General features: G+C 34.8%; 3 protein-coding genes across 3 annotated transcripts; 1 reads left to right on the top strand and 2 right to left on the bottom strand.

Annotated features, from left to right (window-relative positions):
* Window positions 1–6,814: 6,814 nt before the first annotated feature.
* Window positions 6,815–8,640, top strand: si:ch211-217g15.3 (uncharacterized protein LOC368914 homolog). The gene is made up of 4 exons (XM_046862987.1): window positions 6,815–6,881; window positions 6,988–7,054; window positions 7,713–7,747; window positions 7,877–8,640. The coding sequence occupies exons 1-4, from the start codon at window positions 6,874–6,876 to the stop codon at window positions 8,355–8,357; spliced, it is 591 nt and encodes a 196-aa protein (XP_046718943.1). The 5' UTR covers window positions 6,815–6,873; the 3' UTR covers window positions 8,358–8,640.
* An 83-nt stretch (window positions 8,641–8,723) lies between these two features.
* Window positions 8,724–11,070, bottom strand: fuom (fucose mutarotase). The gene is made up of 6 exons (XM_046862996.1): window positions 10,917–11,070; window positions 10,292–10,360; window positions 10,132–10,202; window positions 9,824–9,922; window positions 9,211–9,284; window positions 8,724–9,121 (listed from the first exon to the last, which is right to left on the bottom strand). Exons 1-6 carry the CDS (start codon window positions 10,996–10,998, stop codon window positions 9,055–9,057), a joined length of 462 nt encoding a protein of 153 aa, XP_046718952.1. The 5' UTR covers window positions 10,999–11,070; the 3' UTR covers window positions 8,724–9,054.
* A 2,041-nt stretch (window positions 11,071–13,111) lies between these two features.
* Window positions 13,112–18,000, bottom strand: echs1 (enoyl CoA hydratase, short chain, 1, mitochondrial). The gene is made up of 8 exons (XM_046862085.1): window positions 17,839–18,000; window positions 15,912–16,109; window positions 14,995–15,122; window positions 14,801–14,900; window positions 14,590–14,694; window positions 14,335–14,454; window positions 13,889–13,956; window positions 13,112–13,807 (listed from the first exon to the last, which is right to left on the bottom strand). Exons 1-8 carry the CDS (start codon window positions 17,927–17,929, stop codon window positions 13,742–13,744), a joined length of 876 nt encoding a protein of 291 aa, XP_046718041.1. The 5' UTR covers window positions 17,930–18,000; the 3' UTR covers window positions 13,112–13,741.
* Window positions 18,001–19,843: the final 1,843 nt, after the last annotated feature.

The following is a 19,843-nucleotide window of genomic DNA, read 5'->3' as shown; positions in this document are numbered from 1 at the left end:
TTCATTGGAAAGCATAAAAAATGGGAATGCAATGAAAATTGTTTTGTTTTTGCAAATAATGCAAATATAAACTAGGACTCCATCTGTCGGATGGCTATGTGTGAACTTTAGAACTGAAACATGCATTCAGCTTATTCTATTAATATGTTTAAATTAATTGGCACCCACAGATTCATGACTTCTTGATTTTCCAGTTGTATATACAGGATTTTATGAGTGTATATTTAATTACCCAAAAACACATCTGACACACATATTAGTACTAGACTCACTTTCAGAGCCATGTCTCCATGTGAAACAGTTTGCTTACTCTACCATCAGAAGCTCAAACTGATTTATTCAGTCAGGTTAGTAAGTACTGACCCACATCAGCTGATTTTGTACCATGGCATGGTTTTGACAGAAACGTCTTCTACAAATCATGACTATTGGTTTGAACTCCACTCTGTGTGGAACTGATCCCATGCTGAGGCTGGCTCGGAGTGCCCTGATAATTGCTCAATCATAACAGAAATCAAAATCCAACAGTGATCCCCCTTCTCAGCATACCCCCCTCCCTCCACCTGAGATTCAACAGGCACAGCCTTATCCGAATGGAGCTGGCAGTGATTTTCTCATCGTCTGGGATGGAATGAGAGCTTGCATGCACTAAATTAAAGCAGCGTGCACCAGCTATTTACTCAGAGCTTGACGTTAATGGAAACCAACTCTGCTCTTTTATAATTCATTTGTACCATTAGTATATTAGTCTTAGCTTAATGACAGGATGTCATTAAGACATTTGATCTTCAATTATAGACAATATTTGTGCTTGAACTAGGTCAAAGACAGTGTTTACAGCATCCTTTATTACTGTGATGAAAGCTGAACTTTGGGCATGCTTACATTTGGGCAAACTGTTTACTAATAAATGTCATGGCTTTTGAGTCCTTCTAGAGAACAATATAAATAAATGAAAGACATTGTTAATAGGGGCTAAATGCTTTGAATAATGTACAGTAAGACTGGTTTGTGAGAAAGTGTGTAATGCAACTCAGGCTTTAAAATCGTTTTATTTTTATAATCACATTGTGTTTCGTGAGTATGGCATACAGTATAAATTATTTCTATTTCCTCTTGATGGAATTATCGGGGCATGTAGAAATTGTAAGAAATTCTCTATTCAAAAATTAAAATAGTCATTGAAATGAATGTTATTGCAATTTGCATGGTTTACATGTAAGCTGTTGGATGATGACAAACATTATCTTAAGACAAAACTCATGATTCAGCTTGTTATTCCTAGCTCTATAAAAGTAAAAAAAAAAAAAAAAAGGTTATTTTTTAAAACATTCATCAAATATTAGTACATATATATATATATATATATATATATATATATATATATATATATATATATATATATATACACACACACACACACACACACACACACACACACACACACGATTTGGTGGTAAGTAGAGTAGGCTATATGTAAAGTACTGTGAAATTATGCCGGAAGCTGTTAAAAAATAACCTTACGCCGCGGCTAGCGATTGTGGTCATAAAGTCGAATGGTCGTAAGTTGCATAGGTTGTAAGTCGACGACTACCTGTGTGTGTGTGTGTGTGTATATATATATATATATATATATATATATATATATATATATATATATATATATATATACACACACACACACACTATATATATATATATATATATATATATATATATATATATATATATATATATATACACACACACACTAACTATATATATATATATATATATATATATATATATATATATATATATATATATATATATATATATATATATAGTAATTGTTTGGAATTTTTGCTTAAATCTTCTGTACAACAGTATGGAGTTTAGTGCGGTTGAAATAAAAAGCTCATTGCTTTTGTGAGTAGAATTTATATGCTATGAATTCTCCTTCATTTTTAACATTCCACAAAGCTGATGTCCTCTGGGGGGCAGCATATATGGGAAGTACAGCCTCCTCTGGAGGAATGGCTGAAAGCCGCCACACATGGATCCAATATTGGATCCAATGTAGATACAGTAGATGCAGACGACATGGAGCCATCCTTAGTTCAGCGGAGGAAGTTAGTGGTGTACGTGTCTGCCACTGGATCTCATTTGCAGTTGCTGAGCTTCTGGGAAAAGTTCAAACAGTTGTTTTCACACACAGCTATGTGCTGCTAGCCCAAGCGATTTGTCTGAGATGTTGACATTATTGACTGATGGCTAAACATATTGAATATTCGGACTTGATGAAACACGCCATTATATCTCAGATGCTGCACTTGTGTTTGTAAATTTTAAAATGAACTTTTTCAGTATGTTTATGCTCTATGTCAAAACAATTCACGTGTACTTTGTCATGAAGATAATCAGGGAGCATAACTGTCAACACTTTTGAAGGCAGTTTTAATGGAGTGCAAAAGGACGTTTGCTTACAGTCTGTAGAACATACAAAAATAAAACTGTTCTGAATGCCAAATCATGGCAAAACATTAAACTAAGGAACTATTACAATTTACACAGTATTGTTTGTTTTAAAAACATACTCAGCTGTTGAAAATGTTGAACGCACACACATTTGTCAGCCTGAAAATGAAAGGTTTCAGTCATGACATCTGAATAATTATATAGAATTCTTTTTAAGACAAGAAAGCACATACTGCTTCATGTCTTTACTGCCACTTAGCTGTTAATGTAGGCTTTGTATATTTATCCAGGTCAACTCTACACAAACTGTGGTTTCACAGATTTAAAGCAAAGTGTCAAAGTTGTAGTCTAAATTAATTGGTTAGGTGCCAAGCAGGAGCAGCAACAGCGATATGCATGATTCTAACGACAGGCCTGCAATTTTTCCAGGGATTTGATCTATGAAGGAATGTAGACATAGGTAGCATACTTGTCTGTTTCCAATGCCACAGACTGCTCTGTGACCAACTAAAACAAATAAGGTCAGGCTGCAATAGTGGGGTGGGAAAATAAACAAATCAACTCTCTCTCTTTTTTACTATGCTCATTTTGCATGATTCAGTGGAAATTAAAAACTGTTTTCCCATAAATTTAACCATGCTGAAAACCAGGCATACAATGACTGTGAAACATAAGAGCCCTTATGTTCCAAGGATTTCAGTGTTCTCCAGGTCTTTTAAAATATCACAAGTGTCTCAAAACAGCATGAATGGCTCATGGATCATGCTGGTAATTTTTAATATAGATGTAAAAACAGAACTTTATAAAAAGAAATAATTATAATAATAATAATGTTGCCAGATTATTTAAAAAACATCACCTTTCACAGTTTAGTCTAAGAAAACAATGGTGGCTTGCAGGCCAGCATGAAACATCAACAGTTTATTTTGAATAAGCAGTGAGCATTCTGCTGTCTAATAAACACAGTGTACCATTATAATGCACCACAGTATATATTATGACTATAGACTGGTCAAGTTTGTTTGCCACATAGCCCTGCAGCATCAGTGTCCTCAGGCAAGCGTTCACACAAAGCTCGTCTTTCGCTGTGAGCCATGAAGTCTGAGTCCCATGTACCTCTGGAACATTCCTGGTGAGGCTCAAAAGAGAACATACACAGTAGGAGATTGGAGCCAGGCCAAGGAAAATACAGTCAGGTTTGCGTTTTTATGAGTAAATCTGATCAAATTGAACTGACCCCCACCTGCTTTGAAAAAACGGAAAGGTATAAGCCATGAGTAAATCATAATGTTTAATTATGGGTAGTAATCAATACTGCATGTGAGTACTAACATTTGTGTTGGTATTTTTGGATATGATAGTGGTGGGTTTAGTTAGATGGCAATAATCTTATAGGATTCAGTCACAATTTTAAATTTTGCTATAATGGTAGATAAAGGGGTTTGAGTGTTTAGTCTGAAAATATATGAAGATTTTAATGTGGTTTTATTTTAACAATCCTTGCTAAATGTATTAGTTGATATGTTTTAGAAATACTCTGTGTGTTCAGTTGCTTTAAACGTAACATAATAATAATTTCATTTAATTTTTCAGAATACTTATTTTCTCCCTACTTTTATTTAAGCAATAATATTTGCTATAATAAAAATCCTTGTGATTTTGTGGCATAATTTGCCTTTATTAAATAGGTACTGGTTAGTATTTATTTATTTGATATGGATATTTACTCTCATATTTTACAATGAAAAAAATGTACTTTGATTTTCACATAGGGAATCAATATTTAAAAATCACTAAAGCTTTAAGATAAGTGTAATAATTTAATGTAATAACAAATTAAACTGCTAAAGCTAAAGAATACAGAATACACCAGATGTGGTACACGATGTAGACATTCTGTCTGGGAATTAAATGTATTAAATTAAATAGTTGATGCACATTTGATTACAGACAAAATTCTAACCAAGAGAATTCCAGGATTCCTTAACCACCCACTTCTCTTAATTAAAGACATTTGTAATATAATGCCTGCAATCAATTAGTGTATTATTTTGCTTAAGTTCCCTCCATTTATGCACTCAGTAAAACACCCAAAGTAAACCTGAAGGTCTTTGGCAGCAGGCAGAGGGAAGCAGGGGGGCTTGATCAAGCATGAGTTCTGTATTACTGGCACCAATAAATACTTTGTAGCACTTTATTTAGTTCCATGCCGTGGGCCATTTGTTCCCACAGTCCGTCACTCAGCAACTGCGTGGCTGATAGCGAGGAGAATTATGCCAGGGCTGTAATAATTAAAAGCAGCCCAGCTAAGTGTGGGTACACATTTTGCAGGGTTCTCAAAATCCTGTACCTCATCCAGTGAAAAAACTATTTGTCTGAAACATCTAGAGATCAACCTGGAGAAAGTGGGGAAAAAACATCCCCTGTTTCATTTTTTTAATTTCACGAAATAAGACAAAGGTCAAATACAGAAAGAAATATCAGGACTGTAACTGAAAGAAAATACTGAAAAAGTTTAAATGAGATATTTGCTTTGGGTTTTAAGTAAATGCCAAGATGTTTAGTGTTTAATATGTATTTTTTTAGATAACATAATGTCACAAAAGCACAGAAAATGCTAACACTATCAGATGAACTTAACATTTTACTATTGTATAGTAAATTAGTTTTTCTTTTTTAAGTAGGTAGTTTTTTAACCTACTTAATTTTTTTTTATTATGCTTTTTTATTCTTATTCTATATATTTTTAGACTTTTAAAGTCATTATGTAGTTTAAAATGTATAGATAGATATATGGTGATGTACATGTTATGATTAGACTAGAAGTATAAAAATTATTTTTGTAATTAAGGCATGTACAGTATATGCATAATTTATTTCCGTATTTATGGAAGGCTTATTTGGAGATGACTATTTATGAATGTGCAATCTCTGTCAGCTGTCACCCTCTAAAATAAAAAGATTAAAGAACAGATTGAGGAAAAGTACGTTTTGACATCATACTATAAAATCCCATATATTAATAGCCGATGTTCGGTAAAAGTAAACATCAAGTGCACGTATGGAGCTTCATTAAAATTACAATCACTCTAATTACATGCACATGTAAGTGGCATGTTAGTAAGAAACAATAAAAAAAGCATTGTATGGAGATATGCCCCAAGGGCTGTGGGATAGAGGATTGGATTTAGTGACCAGGTGGCTGATCATACTAATATAACCCCTTTGAAAATACAGTAATTAGTAACTTTTTGATATTATAAACTATTTCAATAGGGACAAGACTACACATCAGCAACAAATTAAAACTTTGCAGGACAAGTGAGCATTTGTAAGCATTTACACTTTATATCTTTAATGAGCTGCCAATTATAAACCTGAGACCTGTTATTATACGCTTTTATTATAATCAGTTTTACTGCTTCTAAAGTCATTTCTGATGTGCAGCTTAGTTGGTTAATGCCCGGAAGAGTTCTTCCGTTTAGCCTGTAAACAAGGCCTGGCAGGTGAGGGTGAGTCAGACTCAATCCCCTTATGTCTAACCAGAATACTGAGTAAACACTGTCCTGTTACTGAGACTACTTGGGTTAATGAGGGCAAGTACTTGGCACTGAGATCACAACACACTTGTCTGTCTTCAACCTCCCCCACACAGCTCTGTGGGAGGTGGGTGTGGATTGTGTGGGTGCCCTTAGTCTCTGTAGTTTAGCAAATCCTGCTATTAGACGACTGGCTTTGTCTAAACTAAATTGCCATTTAGTTAAATATGTGATTTAATCAATCTTATGGTTTAATCAATCTTATATAATTTTATACATATGTAGAATGTAAATTAAAAAAATAAATGTATGTGAACTGGAATCTTACATACAACAATCTCACAAGCTTATCTTAAGTCTTATGTATGTTTACATTTTTTAAAAACTATTTTCATTGTAATTGTGATTGGTAAAGATTTGACTATTTATTTGACATAATTCATAGTATCACATTAAAGCTATCAATAGTTTAGTTTGCCAAATCTGTTCAAGTTGTTTCTTAGCTGTTAGAGAATGTTGTTTTCTGTTCATGTGAAATGACTACCTGTGTTTTCAAACAAATGGTCATTTAAATGGGACATAAAAAAATAAAAAAAAAGATTTTGTTTGGTTTTGCTCATACATATGCAAGTAAAGTAAATTTGTGTTTGTGTGTTTTATATATATATATATATATATATATATATATATATATATATATATATATATATATATATATATATGTAAAATAGCTGATTAATACAATAAAAGGTTCAAAGTCTAAAAATGTGTGCTTTACCAAAGACCTTTACACTTTTTATGACAATTCTGATATGCACCATGGTCTTGTGGTAATTCGTTTCTTTACACACTTTGCTGTTAAACATCAGAAGCAACAATGTTGAGGTAAGGACATATAAAGACTTTTCTTTTATATCATAATATTTATGTTTTATTGTTTAAAAAGACAAAAATAATTCACTAATCTTACACTTTTCCATCATACAAAAAGGTACGTTATTCTACTCTGCTTATCAGTGTTGCTGTATGGCACCAAAGCAAGCCCCTATAAATCATGGGTATGTATAGTTAAAGAAGTGTCTTTTCGCCTTCACATGTTTCGCTTGTATAGACAGTATTATGTATAGAAATGTTATAACAGTACATTTATCTTACTAAATAATAAATAAGTATTCTCCAGGACTACCTGCCAGTCAAATAGATTTTTTCCCCAAAAAACTAGAAAAGGTATATCAAGGGAGTTACATGGCAGACTCAGACAGAGCTTTCAAAATAATTGAGATGTTTTGTATGTAACCACAGAATGCAACATTACAACCAAATTATAAAAACCTACAACTAAATAATAGATTGCATCTGTGTCTGTAAACCACTGGGCATAAAACCATGCAATATTAGTTGAACAATCATCAAACAGATTTGCTTTGATCTAACATGCATTATTTAAAAATATAATTAGAAATATGTCTGAATTTAATGGAAAAATAACCTTGGTTTTAGTAAATTGGTTGGAATTAGAGAATAAATCGATCATTCTGACTTGCATAACAATAAATCTGTATGCTTTTTCTGTGTGAATAAGTCAAGCCTCCCAGCAGTATTAAACTTGCTACTATTCCAACCTAATGATCATATATATATATATATATATATATATATATATATATATATATATATATATATATATATATATATATATATTTTTTTTTTTTGCAGGGAAAGGAAATGTATCCAGCAGCTCAAGATACAAGGTTATCCATGTTTTCCCTCTGCATATCATTTTAAAATAATGTAATAAATATAACAAAACAATAAACTTTAGACTTTGGACTTTGATTAAGCACAATACCATTATCTGATATTTTGTTTTACAATGCTAGGTCTCATGATTTAAATGAGTCCAAGTTCATGTTGGGACTTAAGGAAGTTGAACCGGTAGAGAAGCAGGATCTCAAAGAGGTCGACATTGATCCCTATATGGCCTTAAGAAAAGCTATGAAGCAGTATCGCCAGCAGAAACACGATAAGCCTGAAGAGGTTGAGCACTTGGCTGCAAACAAGCAGGGGCAGCTCTATCAAGAAGCTGAGAAGGACCTGGATGCTGTTTACCATAACATACAGGGAATAGTGAGCCACGATGATCTCAAAGAGCAAGTTGTCCAGCCTGAGATAACACTCCTTGACAAGGCTGAAGTGATGGAACTACATAAAGAAAGTGTCTATATGAGCCCAGAAGAAGACAAAGATGGCTTGCATCATGGAGATTTTATAGGCCAACTGTTTCAGGTTTCAGTCATAGAGGATCTTCCTGAGGTATATACAGAACCTGAAGAGGACAGAGATCACCTCTTCCACAATTAAACAAGAATAATGCAATTAAATAAATGAAATCATGCTCAGAGTGAATTAATTATATGAGTTTTTAAATTCATAATAGCTTAAAACAAAGCCATGCACATAACAGTTAAAGCTCTGATAATGACAGAAGATCAGCAGTTTTTATTCACAGATCTACCAGTAGGACGTGGAGTACGGCCTCTAAACCTGTTGAGCAGTAGGCTTGGATTGTAAATTGTCTTAAATCTGCAGTGCTCTGGAAAGAAATGCTAGAAAAATTAATAAAAGAAAATGTATTATAAGCAAACTTATGTTGTTTATTTAAAAAAAGACTTTATTATAGAAATTATAGAAAAAGAAGCATTACATGCAGAGGGGAGGGGGGGTTGGTTTTTGCAAAAGCAAGATTTTAATTACTTCAAAAGAGACTACAAAGATTTATAATAAAGTAATACAAAACTCCCTGAACAATACTGGCTTTAAGTTTTAATGTCTTCGATCCAGCTGATACCTGTAGAATCAGCCAGGGTTTTCTAGAAAGTCAAAAGCAACATCTATTCCAACTTACAAGTTCTAAGTCTGCAGATTTCCTGCAGTGTAATGAATATTTTGCAAAAATAAGTTATAACAGCTAGGCAGTTCTCCAAATCCAACTTGTTGAAGTGTTTTTTAAAAAGGTCAATAGGTAACTTGTGTGATCACAAGAATATTTCAGCATTCTTCAGCATAGCTCTTCAGGATGAATGACTCCTTTCTTGATAATGAGGTTTCCGTACAGAGCAGTCTCCCTGTTGGCAAGATAAGAAAGATTTATAATACTAATGTAGAATTATACATTGACCCTGTACATTAATGGTGGCTAAGAATTATACTGTACCCTGTTGCTACAACAGCAAAAGCTTTCTTAGCACGATCATAGAAAGAGAACCTTTCAAGTGCATCCAAATACCCCTACAAAAACAAATAAATATCAATTTAAAATATAATTAACAGTGAATAATAATCAAAATAACAATAAAGTCTGTATAATTATTCAAGCATTAGCAATTATATGCATGCTGTATCTAGTTTATTCTTTCATTAATCGTTTTTAGTCCATATCCATTTAATCCTGCACCATGCAGACACACATTCGCACAGTCAGTCACAATTAGGGACAATTTAACAAAGACAATCTAACTCACAGCATATTCCGGTAAGGTGGGAAGAAACAAAGAACTCAGAGAACACCCACAAGGCCATGAGGAAAACATCTGAAACTCCACACTGGCAGTAACTGAAACTAAGGTCTGTGAGGTGCCAACGCTACCCAACGCAACCCACTGTGCCAAATAAACTAAATTATCACACTGCCTAAATTGACACAGTCCACTTTACAACTTATGAATAGCAAAAGTTGTAAAAAAAAATTAAATATTGAATTGTTCACTGAGTAAAGTTTAATTGTTAACACAATCCTGTTCTAGACAAGGAAGATCACAGCAACCTACATGTGATCCTGCTTGTTTCAGAAGTTCAGAGTAGCAGAACCACACTGGCACTTCAAGACCCCGCTGTCTGTCATTTTCCACTAGATCCATTACAGCTGCCTGAAAGGACAGAAATTAATCAGTGAGAGCTGTACTGGCACAGTTTTCTTACCTTCTGCTTTAGCTTTCAAAAGTTATAAATAGCATAAAATATTTTTGACAAAAACACTCTTACAATGTGTGTTCTAAGTTGATACAAAAAGGTATATCATATAATGTAATATTTATACTTGAATAGAAAAAGATGTGCAATAAATTGCATGACCCACCGGACGTTCAACATAGGAATCAAGTGGAAACAGCTTCAATATCGCTTCCAACAAATCTGGGATACGCAAACCTGAACAAATAATCCATAAAAAATACTTGAGTGATTTCAAGATGCACTTCTATGATGTTTTATTATTTACAACTTGAAGCAATGCTTACCATCAGCTCGTATCTCGATGGGACCACATTTACAAACAGAGGAGACAGGAAAATTTGCATCTGCAAGAACTATAAAGGGGAAATAATTTTTAAAAGTGTCTTCGTTTGCCACTGTGAATCAGAAACATCAAACCATAGGGTACATGTTCTACAGCAGCCAAAGACCTCATCATGTTTCACTCCTCTCAACCAAGAAAATCAAAACTGCTATTTTACTAGTCTATCCAGTTTTGGCGAGATTGTGCCCATCATATCTGCAGATTCCTGTGACAAAAGTGCTCATTGCATTACAGGATAATACCAATAACAATGAAATCAGTGTGGAGGTCTTTAATAACCTCATTCTCTTAGATGTGTGAGTATTTTCTCTGTATTGTCTCTGTGACTTGGAATACACTTTACCAAACTTTAAAGTGTTCTGCCATATTGAGAAAGGTCGACGTTACGTCACAAATCGTGGACTCAAATTTTGTTTTCGAATTCCGCAGAACCGGGTCATATTAGTGAATCCATATTAATTTACTGTGAACAGGAAACCATTTCAATGTATCAGTATGTAGCAAATCTCTGTCCTGTGGAGCTGACATTAATCTGAACACAAACCTTGAGATTATGTGGCTCTTACCCAGTTCATCCCCATGCCCCATTTTTGCCAGAGCATACAGCAATTCAGGCGTAAGTATCGACGGTATTCCTTTCAGCACCATTATTTTCAGAGCAGGTGACAGCGGAGTTACAGAAAAGTGAAAGCGGATGTCACGTGATCACGCGCGGTCACGTGGGAGCGTGCGCGTTCACGGCACGCGCTTCGTCGTTGTCCATGTTGCCTCGTCCTAACACCGTAAAACAGAGAGCACTAGGCAGCAGTGCGGTTTGGGACGGATACTTTACTTTAGACGTCTTCTGATTTTTTTTGTTTTGTTATAAAAGCTACCAAAAACATTTGCTAATTACCAAAGTAACAGTTACAAAACAACATTTCTGAACTGGAGTTCAACATTGGAGTATGACACTCTACAAAGCATAAGGCCGTTCTTTTTTCCATTAACATATGTATTTTTCATAATTTCATAGCCTTACTATTATAGGCGATTGTTGAAAACTTGTGGTTACATATATTACTAAATGCCTATAATATATATATATATAATCAAATGTATTTGTCACATACACATTCATAGAGTACGACATGCAGTAAATAGGATGTGAAGAAAAAATAAACCAAGAAAAAAAGAAGGCAGATAAATAAAGTGTATAAACTATATAAAATATATAAAGATATATATGAGAAAATAGTGTACATACAGGATATGACAGTTAACAGTAAAAATTGAAGGTGGTTGATGTGATTGTCCTTAAAGTGACCATGTGCGGTATGGTGTGTGGTATAAAGTGCACTGTCCTGTGCAAATCCACAGTTAAAGTGACAGTCCAGAGATTAAATATACACATATGAATAGACATTTGATAGGCAAGTGATTCCCGAAAACGATCATTATACTAATCAAAAATGTGTTATATTTATTTTTCTGATGTGAAATCCCAGCCATTAAAATGGATATGAGGTTATAAACTAAACTGAAATACTTTTTTGTATTATGATTTTTAACCTGCTAAAGTTTAAAAAGTGAGAAAAAAAACCCCACTGTAAATCTACATTTCTTTAGAAAAGACAAGTTACTAGGAATATTTAAACAATAAAACCAACGCACATGTTTCTGGTGAGGCTGTCTGTTCAGTGTGATGGAAGTGCAGAGGCGAAGTAAAGACAGAGACTGATGTAAGGAGGAGAAACCATCCGGAGCCAAGAGCGTCTGATCAGTCTGAAAGCGCTTTTCTTGAAGCGCGGCACCACGCTGCTCTCTCTTTGGTTCTGCTTTTTTAATGAGTTTATCACGCTATGAGGGGTTCGCCTCTGCCAAAATGTAACGTTTTGCCTCTTTTGTTTGGGCAGAGCGCCTCAATTGGGTCTACATTTATTATTTTGACCTTTCGTTAGCAGGGGACAGACTTCAAAGCGCAACTGCTGCTTTGCTCGCTTTTCTGGAGACCTTTGTGCCGTTTCGATGTGAAGAAACTTTTTTTCTTCGCCTCTTTCAAAAGTTTTGTTCCATGGGCAAAGAAGAAAGTCGACTCGAATGGAATATTGAATGCAAATTAAAATCAATTAGGCTATGGACTTTTGAGAGTATATGGAAAGTCACCTGTGAAGAAAAAAAACCCCGAGATCCTAAGAGTGAGAAAGCGGTGTGATATTGTGGAAATAAAAGGGTCAGTTCATAATTAAATTTGCCCTGCTCCTTTTGTGACCCACAGGTTGGATGTGGAAACAGTACAACAAAAACGCTATTAGAAATGCAAGTACATAAATGCAATGCAAGAACCACGCGTAAAAGTGCTACGGATCCTGAGTCCTGAATGAATGATTCCTGCACCTTTGTAATTTACTTGAATTAATTTATACGGAAGCCTTAATAGAAATCTTGCATAATAATTTTTTTAAAACGTTCATTAATAATTGCAAACGAACATAAACATATATAAAACATCAATGACTTGCGTGCGTTCAAGTATCTATAATTTGATTAGTTACTCTTATACGCTTAATTTAAATAGTTCTTTACATTTGTAAAAGTGAGCAAAAATAAATACAAAAAGTTTCTAGTAAATCAAGAAAATGTCAAAAAAATTTATATATATTTAATAAAGAAGTGAATAAACCGAGACATATTTGCTGTGACATTTTAAATTATCGCTATTACTTTATACGCAGTGTTATGGTTATTTACAGAAAAACGGTAAACATTTATGTACTAAATGTTTTCATCCAATTATAATTTTTATTATAAGTTTTCTAATTAACACCAAAACTCAGAATAATATTTCACTGTAAAAAGAGAGGTCTGCAGGCCCCAACTACAGGACAAATTAAATGCTCATTAAACATAAAACAAATAATAATAAACTCAAAATATATTTGAAAAGAAATGAAGTGTGGTGACAGAACAAACTCGAACAGATATTTATCTATATATCTGCCAAACTTCAATTTTCCCTCTCTTCGTCAGATTTCTTAAAGGAAAAAAGAAACAAGCTATACTTCTACATTCCTGTATAGTGTTGTCGCCATCTGGTGTGCAAAAAAGTAAATACATCCTGACCCACATTTCCCAACAATTTCATTAATTTGATCTTTTTTCATTATTCTAGTACAGACTAAGACAATTTTCCTCCTGCAAGATGTATTGAATTTATTCTTTACCTCAATTAAAAAAAAAAGTCCTAATAATTAAGCAAAAGTTTTAATTTAGAAATGTTTACAATTTCTTCTGTCAAACCACAGATGTTCTGCAGTTTTGACACCTATCACACAGTCATTCAGTAACAGCGCTGGATCACAAAGAAATATTAGTGTATTTAAAAAACAAAACACACTTCTAATCTGATCTTTTACTTGTCCTGGAAATCAGCTTTCCTCTTTTCAACAAATGCCGTCATGCCCTCTTTTCTGTCCTCCTGTTGAACAAACAAGAAGTCAAATCATTATATCTTTCACTCAAAACAATAATCTTTAATTTGCATTGCCCTACGACTTACTGTAGCAAAAGTGGCATGGAACAATCTCTTCTCAAACCGATTGCCTTCAGTCAGGGTGAGTTCAAAAGCTGAAAGTAAATCATATCTGTTAGATAACAATGTTAAGAATGTCCCAGAACACACAAAATATTATCCATCTAAAAGCCAGACATCTTAGATAAGGAAACATGTAATCACTCCACAAAGAAAGCCAGGGAACCATCAACTACATTTTAAACCAGAAGATCAAACCAGTATATATCAGATGATTTTTTAATTTTTTTTAAATTCAGATGTCACATAAAACACTGCCAAAGAAATTAGGGGAACACTTAAATCAGACAGTGGATCTCTGTGAACAACATTATCCCTGTAGTTTAATTAACTTTGTGTTAAACTTTGATGATTAATTGTACCTTATTTATTTATATAAATAAGGAAAATAATCCAGTTATAAATCACATTACCTGCATTGACAACTTCCTTTGCCAGGGCTGAGATCAGCTTAGAATTACTTGCAATTTTCTCTCCACATTTGACTGCTTCAGATACCAGCTGGTCCACAGGAAACACTTTGCTTACCAGACCTGTAGTGGTGAAACGATATAAAAAATAAAATATAAACTATATAAAATTACAGTAATATTTAACCTAAAAATACTAACATACTACAAACAATATAAACATCACAAAATAACAATATATACATAATTAGCACACACCAGATTGTTTGGCCTCCTGCGCTGAGATCCGGTCTCCTGTAAGGACCATCTCCATGGCCAGTGACTTTCCCACAGCCCGAGTGAGCCTCTGGGTACCACCAGCACCTATATATAAAAACATTATAGCTCATTTACATGATCGCCCACTTACAACCATGGCTGTACAATCACAATAGTAATATTGTAAACTTAAACATACTACACTGTTTACCTGGAATGGTTCCTAACAAAATTTCAGGCTGTCCAAACTGTGCTTTTTCTCCAGCATAGATTATGTCACACATCATGGCCAACTCGCAGCCTCCTCCAAGCTACAAGGAGATGACTGTTCAATGGGTGGATTTTGGCTTTACCAAAAATGTTCTTCAAGCAGAAAGAAAATGTCAAAAATGTTTCTTTACTTACAGCAAATCCATTTACAGCAGCTATGACTGGCTTCCTAACCGTTGCTACTTTGTTCCAGTGTGCCAAAAAGTTGCCAAGGATGCATTCCTGAAATGTTTTGTTCTGCATCTCTTTGATGTCAGCACCCGCTAAACAAAAACATTCGATTGTAAATATTTACAGTGCCTCTCAAAAGTTTGGAAACAACTAAACCTTGTTTTGAAAACACACATGCATGTCGCTACTGCTTATATGCAACAAACTAAGCAATTTATCAATATGAAAGATTACTTTGACTAAACAAATATATAAATGTACAGATGATTACGTTTATTTTGAATTAAAACTCCTCCATTAGCATTAATAACATCTTAAGAAACTCTTGGCATCTGGATGGTTAATCTATTTGAGAGCAATTCAATAGGACTTAAGTTTGATGACTGGACAGGCCATTCCATGATAGCTGACACTCCCACTGACTGTTTGCTCTCTAAATAATGCTTATAGAGCTTGGATGTATGCTTTGGGTCATTGTCTTGTTGTATGGTTGAGTTGATTCCAATTAGCTGCGGTCCGAATGGAATTGCATGGTGCTGAAGTATGGAATGGTGGCAATGTTGGTTCAGTATATCTTTCACCCAGAATAAGGTTCCAACCTCTAGAAAAACCAATTCATTAGGCTTCTACCTTGTTGTTTGAATGTGGGTGTGAAGCAGTCTGCTAACATCTTAAATGTTCTCTATCTTACACAAGTTCTTCTGTTAGAGCCGAAAATGTCCAATTTGGACTCATCTGTCCACAAAATTAACATAAATGTGTCTCAAAAACGATAAAAGATTAGGTGTTTCCAGATTTTTCCAGGCACTGTATAACCCATGACTGTTCCAGTCAAATTGAAAATGTTCAGATAATATAACAGCTAATCTCATGTTGCCTACCTGCAAAAGCTTTGTCACTGCCTGTGATGACTACGGCACCAACCTCAGTGTCCTGTTCAAAGATGTCCAAGGCCTTCCCTACCTCGAGCATTAGGCCATCACAGAGAGCATTCAAGGCCTTTGGTCTGTTTAACTGTATAAAACCAACATTCTTCTTTTCACCTTTTTTGTCAACCAGTATATACTGGTACTGTCCACCTATTAAAAAAAAGATGACAAAAATGATTTCATAATTGAGTAAGACCTTCAGCCAGGAGAGACATTTAAAAAAAAATAATAATTAGCTGCTTCTGTGATTTTCTTTTCTACAGAAACATAACTGCTGGTTGTGGCTTGCTTACTAACTATACTTTGCAAAGCTGGCATTTAGGAAAGGTTCAGGTTTTTACATAGAAAATGTACATAAGAATAAATATAGAGCAAACTAGAATAACAAATTTCATGAGGGAATAAAAATGGACAAAAACGTTCACAAGTGAAAGCTGGAAGTGGAAACTGTATATAGCATCTGGACAGTGATGAATGTTGGTTTTCAACATGGTGCATCTGAAATCTAATGGACACGTTCACCATAACTTCTATTACAGTGTTTCTCAAAATATATATAATATAACCAGTGACTTTAACTGTAATGTGAACTTTACAGACATCCTCAATACAGACATATTTTATGAAGGATTTAAAGAGGCAGATGTAGAGAACAGTATGGAGATGGATGATCCGCTGTGGTGACCCCCTAATGGGAGCGGCCGAAAGAAGAAGAATTAAAACATTGTGCATTCATTTCATATTTAGTAAACACTTTATCCTGTTTAGGGTTGTGGTGGATTCAATGCCTATCCCATCAACACCAGGCAGGAATACACCATGGAGTGGCATGAACACATATTCATGCTTAGTGGTAGTATAGCATCCACCTACCATTATGCTTTGTGGGATGTGGTTTTAAATCAGAGAACCCAGAGGAAACCCATGGTGACACAGGGAAAATGAATACAAAACTACATGCTTTCTATTCTTGAAATTTTCACTTGTAGAACGTTAATCGAGCAACATGGTAAGAAGTTAGCAACTATTGTGCACTGAAGGATACCTACAGCTGAAATGGAGAAGTTAGGTTCGGGTATTTTATTAGTAGAGTGTAAAGACTGTAGAAAGAACATTACTCAAAATCTTACACTCAAGTTCTTATATTAGTTCTCTCTTCAGTGTTCTGTAATGTTTTAAAAACTATAATCACATAATCTTGATGTCACCCAAATGAGGATGGGTTCCCTTTTGAGTCTGGTTCCTCTCAAGGTTTCTTCCTCATAACATCTAAGGGAGGTTTTCCTTGCCACAGTCGCCATGGCTGCTCATCAGGGATAAATACACACAATTCACCTTAACTCTTAAATTCTGTAAAGCTGCTTTGAGACAATGTTGTGAAAAACGCTATAGAAATAAACTGAGACTGAGTTGTGCTTAAGCAAATGTATGTTTCCAATAAATATATAAATATATTATTTGTGGTGCTTGAGCAAATATTTCTACTTTACACAATAATTAGATTATAATCTGTTGTCCTCTATCCGCATCAAACTTTATTCTTAGTGTCCTCTGGTTCGACCACATAGCGCCTGAGAAACATGCAGGTGAGACATCTTCACACAAGCAGGCTAGTTGAGTGACGTTAGCTAGCTAACCCACATGATCAAAAGATTTAATATAAATTATAACAGATCATCAGTAGTAATAAAATTGTGCAATTTTTTTTACAAACAATGTCGGGAAACGCCAACCATCAGCCGAACTGCCTGTTTCTGAATGTGACACACAGCTGCGTGTTGTTAGCATGTCTAGCTCCGTCCTGTACAGTCTGCTTAGTGTGACATTGAACAAGGAACAAAAGCAAATTTAGGACATTTCTTCTTATCGTTTGTTTTACCTGAGCTGCTTTGCCGGACAACTGCAAGTGCTGAAGGCAAAAAGTGAACTGGTTTTAAAAGTGAAGCGGCTGATCTGCAAAACATTGCCATTTTCCTCTCAAGTTCTGTTTCACCACAAGTATGTATCGCTGCAGTCTGGAGACCTCCAAGTGGGCGGGACTTCCGCCGCAAGTAGGTTGGACTTCACAAATAGAAAATTCCTAAGCGCAGTGAATAAATGGATTTTGACTTATTTCGTCTTTGTCATTGTGTATGTGAAACGCTATTTTAAACAGCTATTTTATTGCACGACATAAAAATGAAATGTAGTCCCCATACACCTTTATTGCATATTTTCTCTCCTACATATATTTATTAATTTTTTTAAATGAAAGTGAATGGTAACAGAAAAACATTCTTCCTAATATGTTACAAAATTTAATACAATTATGAAATCTGAGGGTTGGTAACTGATTTTATTTTCAGTAAAATTAGCAAATCATTCACAAGAGACTTATGCAAACATATAAATACAAAATAATGCCAATAAAATGCCAATAAAGTAGTTACGCGTTCAAACATATTACACATAGGTAGTATTGCACGGTTTAAATGAGTGTTAATGCACAGTTATTGCACAAAACTTTTGTTATTGTTATTATTGCACAGTTAAAAACACAAAAACAGTGTGTATTATAGTGACTAGTTCACTGGGAGCAGCTCTGATTGTACAGTCGAATAGCAGCAGGGAGAAAAGGCCTTCTGTATCGCTCCTTCAGACTTTTAGGATGTAACAGTCTGTCACTGAGGGAGCTGTTAATAGATAAAATTCATTCAGATTTATACAGAGATTCAGGTTCATACAGAGGGTGAGAGTCTTTCTTCAGCAATGATGATAGTTTAGTTACCATCCTACCACCTCCTGTACAGTTTCCAGGGGAATCCCCAGGACAGAGCTTGGCCTTACTGATCAGCTTGTCCAGTCTCTTTCTGTCCGCAGTAGAGATGCTGCTGCACCAGCAGACCACACCATAGAAGATGGCTGAGGCCAACACAGAGTCAAAAAATGTCTTCAGTAGCTCTCCCTACACTCCAAAAGACCTTAGTCTCTTCAGCAAAAAGAGTCTGCTCTGTCCTTTCTTGTAAATTGCCTCAGCATTATCTGTCCAGTTCAGTTTGCTGTTCAGTTGAACACCCAGGTATTTGTAAGAGTCCACTCTCAGAATGTCCTTTCCATAAATGTTTACACGTGATAGTGAAGTTTGTTTGTGCCTACATAAATCCACATTTATCTGGAGGCAGCTCCATTGGCACAAGTCCACAAATTCTGGATCAGTCCCTCTATACTCCCTGTCATCATCCGTGATCGAGTCCATGATGGCAGAGTCATCAGCAAAACATTTGTAACATTTCTTAAGAGAATATAAAGAATAGTGGCATGCTTTGTCTATGTACAATTAAAGCTCACTGTAAAATATTATAACTCATTGGAATATTTGGACTGCATGCACCAAAGACTGCAAAATCCTGGATGGAGTGCTTCAGAATAGATTCCTTGGATCTCACCTCACTGGCCCTTCCCAGCATAACTTAATTGCCAATTCTCTCCTCATTTACTCAAAAAAGTTTTCAGCTCATCTTCTTCACTAATGAATCACAACACTACCGCCTCCAGCTGTATCTTCCTGTCATGTACAACACATTAAATAAATCAATCAAAAGGCCTAGGATGTTTGTACAGCCTGCTTGAAGCTCAAGTCCCACACATTTGGAGCTGACCCCCATGTGGAGCAGAAGTATTTGGTCATGCACCACAAATTATTTATTTATATTTTTAACAATATATTGGATCCCACTTCATGTGTGGAGTTTTAAAATTTTCTATTTTATGAGTTGCTCAGTAGCTCCTAGTTTTATAACCACAATGACTGTATAAGACTGTAGAAAGAACATTACTTATAATCTTACACTCCAGTGCTCATGTTAGTTCTCACTCTCCAGTTTTCTGTATTGCTTAAAGACTAT

This window comes from Silurus meridionalis, chromosome 2 (assembly GCF_014805685.1).
Source record: "Silurus meridionalis isolate SWU-2019-XX chromosome 2, ASM1480568v1, whole genome shotgun sequence".
NCBI classification, from domain to species: Eukaryota; Metazoa; Chordata; class Actinopteri; order Siluriformes; family Siluridae; genus Silurus; species Silurus meridionalis.
The sequence above is the reverse complement of the archived record's forward strand: the minus strand, read 5'-3'. Positions and strand labels throughout refer to the sequence as shown.

What these genes read in the sequence shown, in the direction of transcription:
- fuom (XM_046862996.1), bottom strand. Translation starts at nt 10,998, where the DNA reads ATGGTGCTGAAAGGAATACCGTCGATACTTACGCCTGAATTGCTGTAT. An exon ending in GGGGCATGGGGATGAACTGG is followed by an intron (nt 10,361 to 10,916) that starts GTAAGAGCCACA and finishes TCCCCTTTATAG; the next exon opens with TTCTTGCAGATGCAAATTTT. An exon ending in CATCGAGATACGAGCTGATG is followed by an intron (nt 10,203 to 10,291) that starts GTAAGCATTGCT and finishes TTATTTGTTCAG; the next exon opens with GTTTGCGTATCCCAGATTTG.
- si:ch211-217g15.3 (XM_046862987.1), top strand. An exon ending in CAAGCCCCTATAAATCATGG is followed by an intron (nt 7,055 to 7,712) that starts GTATGTATAGTT and finishes TTTTTTTTGCAG; the next exon opens with GGAAAGGAAATGTATCCAGC. An exon ending in CCAGCAGCTCAAGATACAAG is followed by an intron (nt 7,748 to 7,876) that starts GTTATCCATGTT and finishes TTACAATGCTAG; the next exon opens with GTCTCATGATTTAAATGAGT.
- echs1 (XM_046862085.1), bottom strand. Translation starts at nt 17,929, where the DNA reads ATGGCAATGTTTTGCAGATCAGCCGCTTCACTTTTAAAACCAGTTCAC. An exon ending in TGTCCGGCAAAGCAGCTCAG is followed by an intron (nt 16,110 to 17,838) that starts GTAAAACAAACG and finishes TTTTTTTAATAG; the next exon opens with GTGGACAGTACCAGTATATA. An exon ending in TCCATGCCACTTTTGCTACA is followed by an intron (nt 13,808 to 13,888) that starts GTAAGTCGTAGG and finishes TTTGTTCAACAG; the next exon opens with GAGGACAGAAAAGAGGGCAT.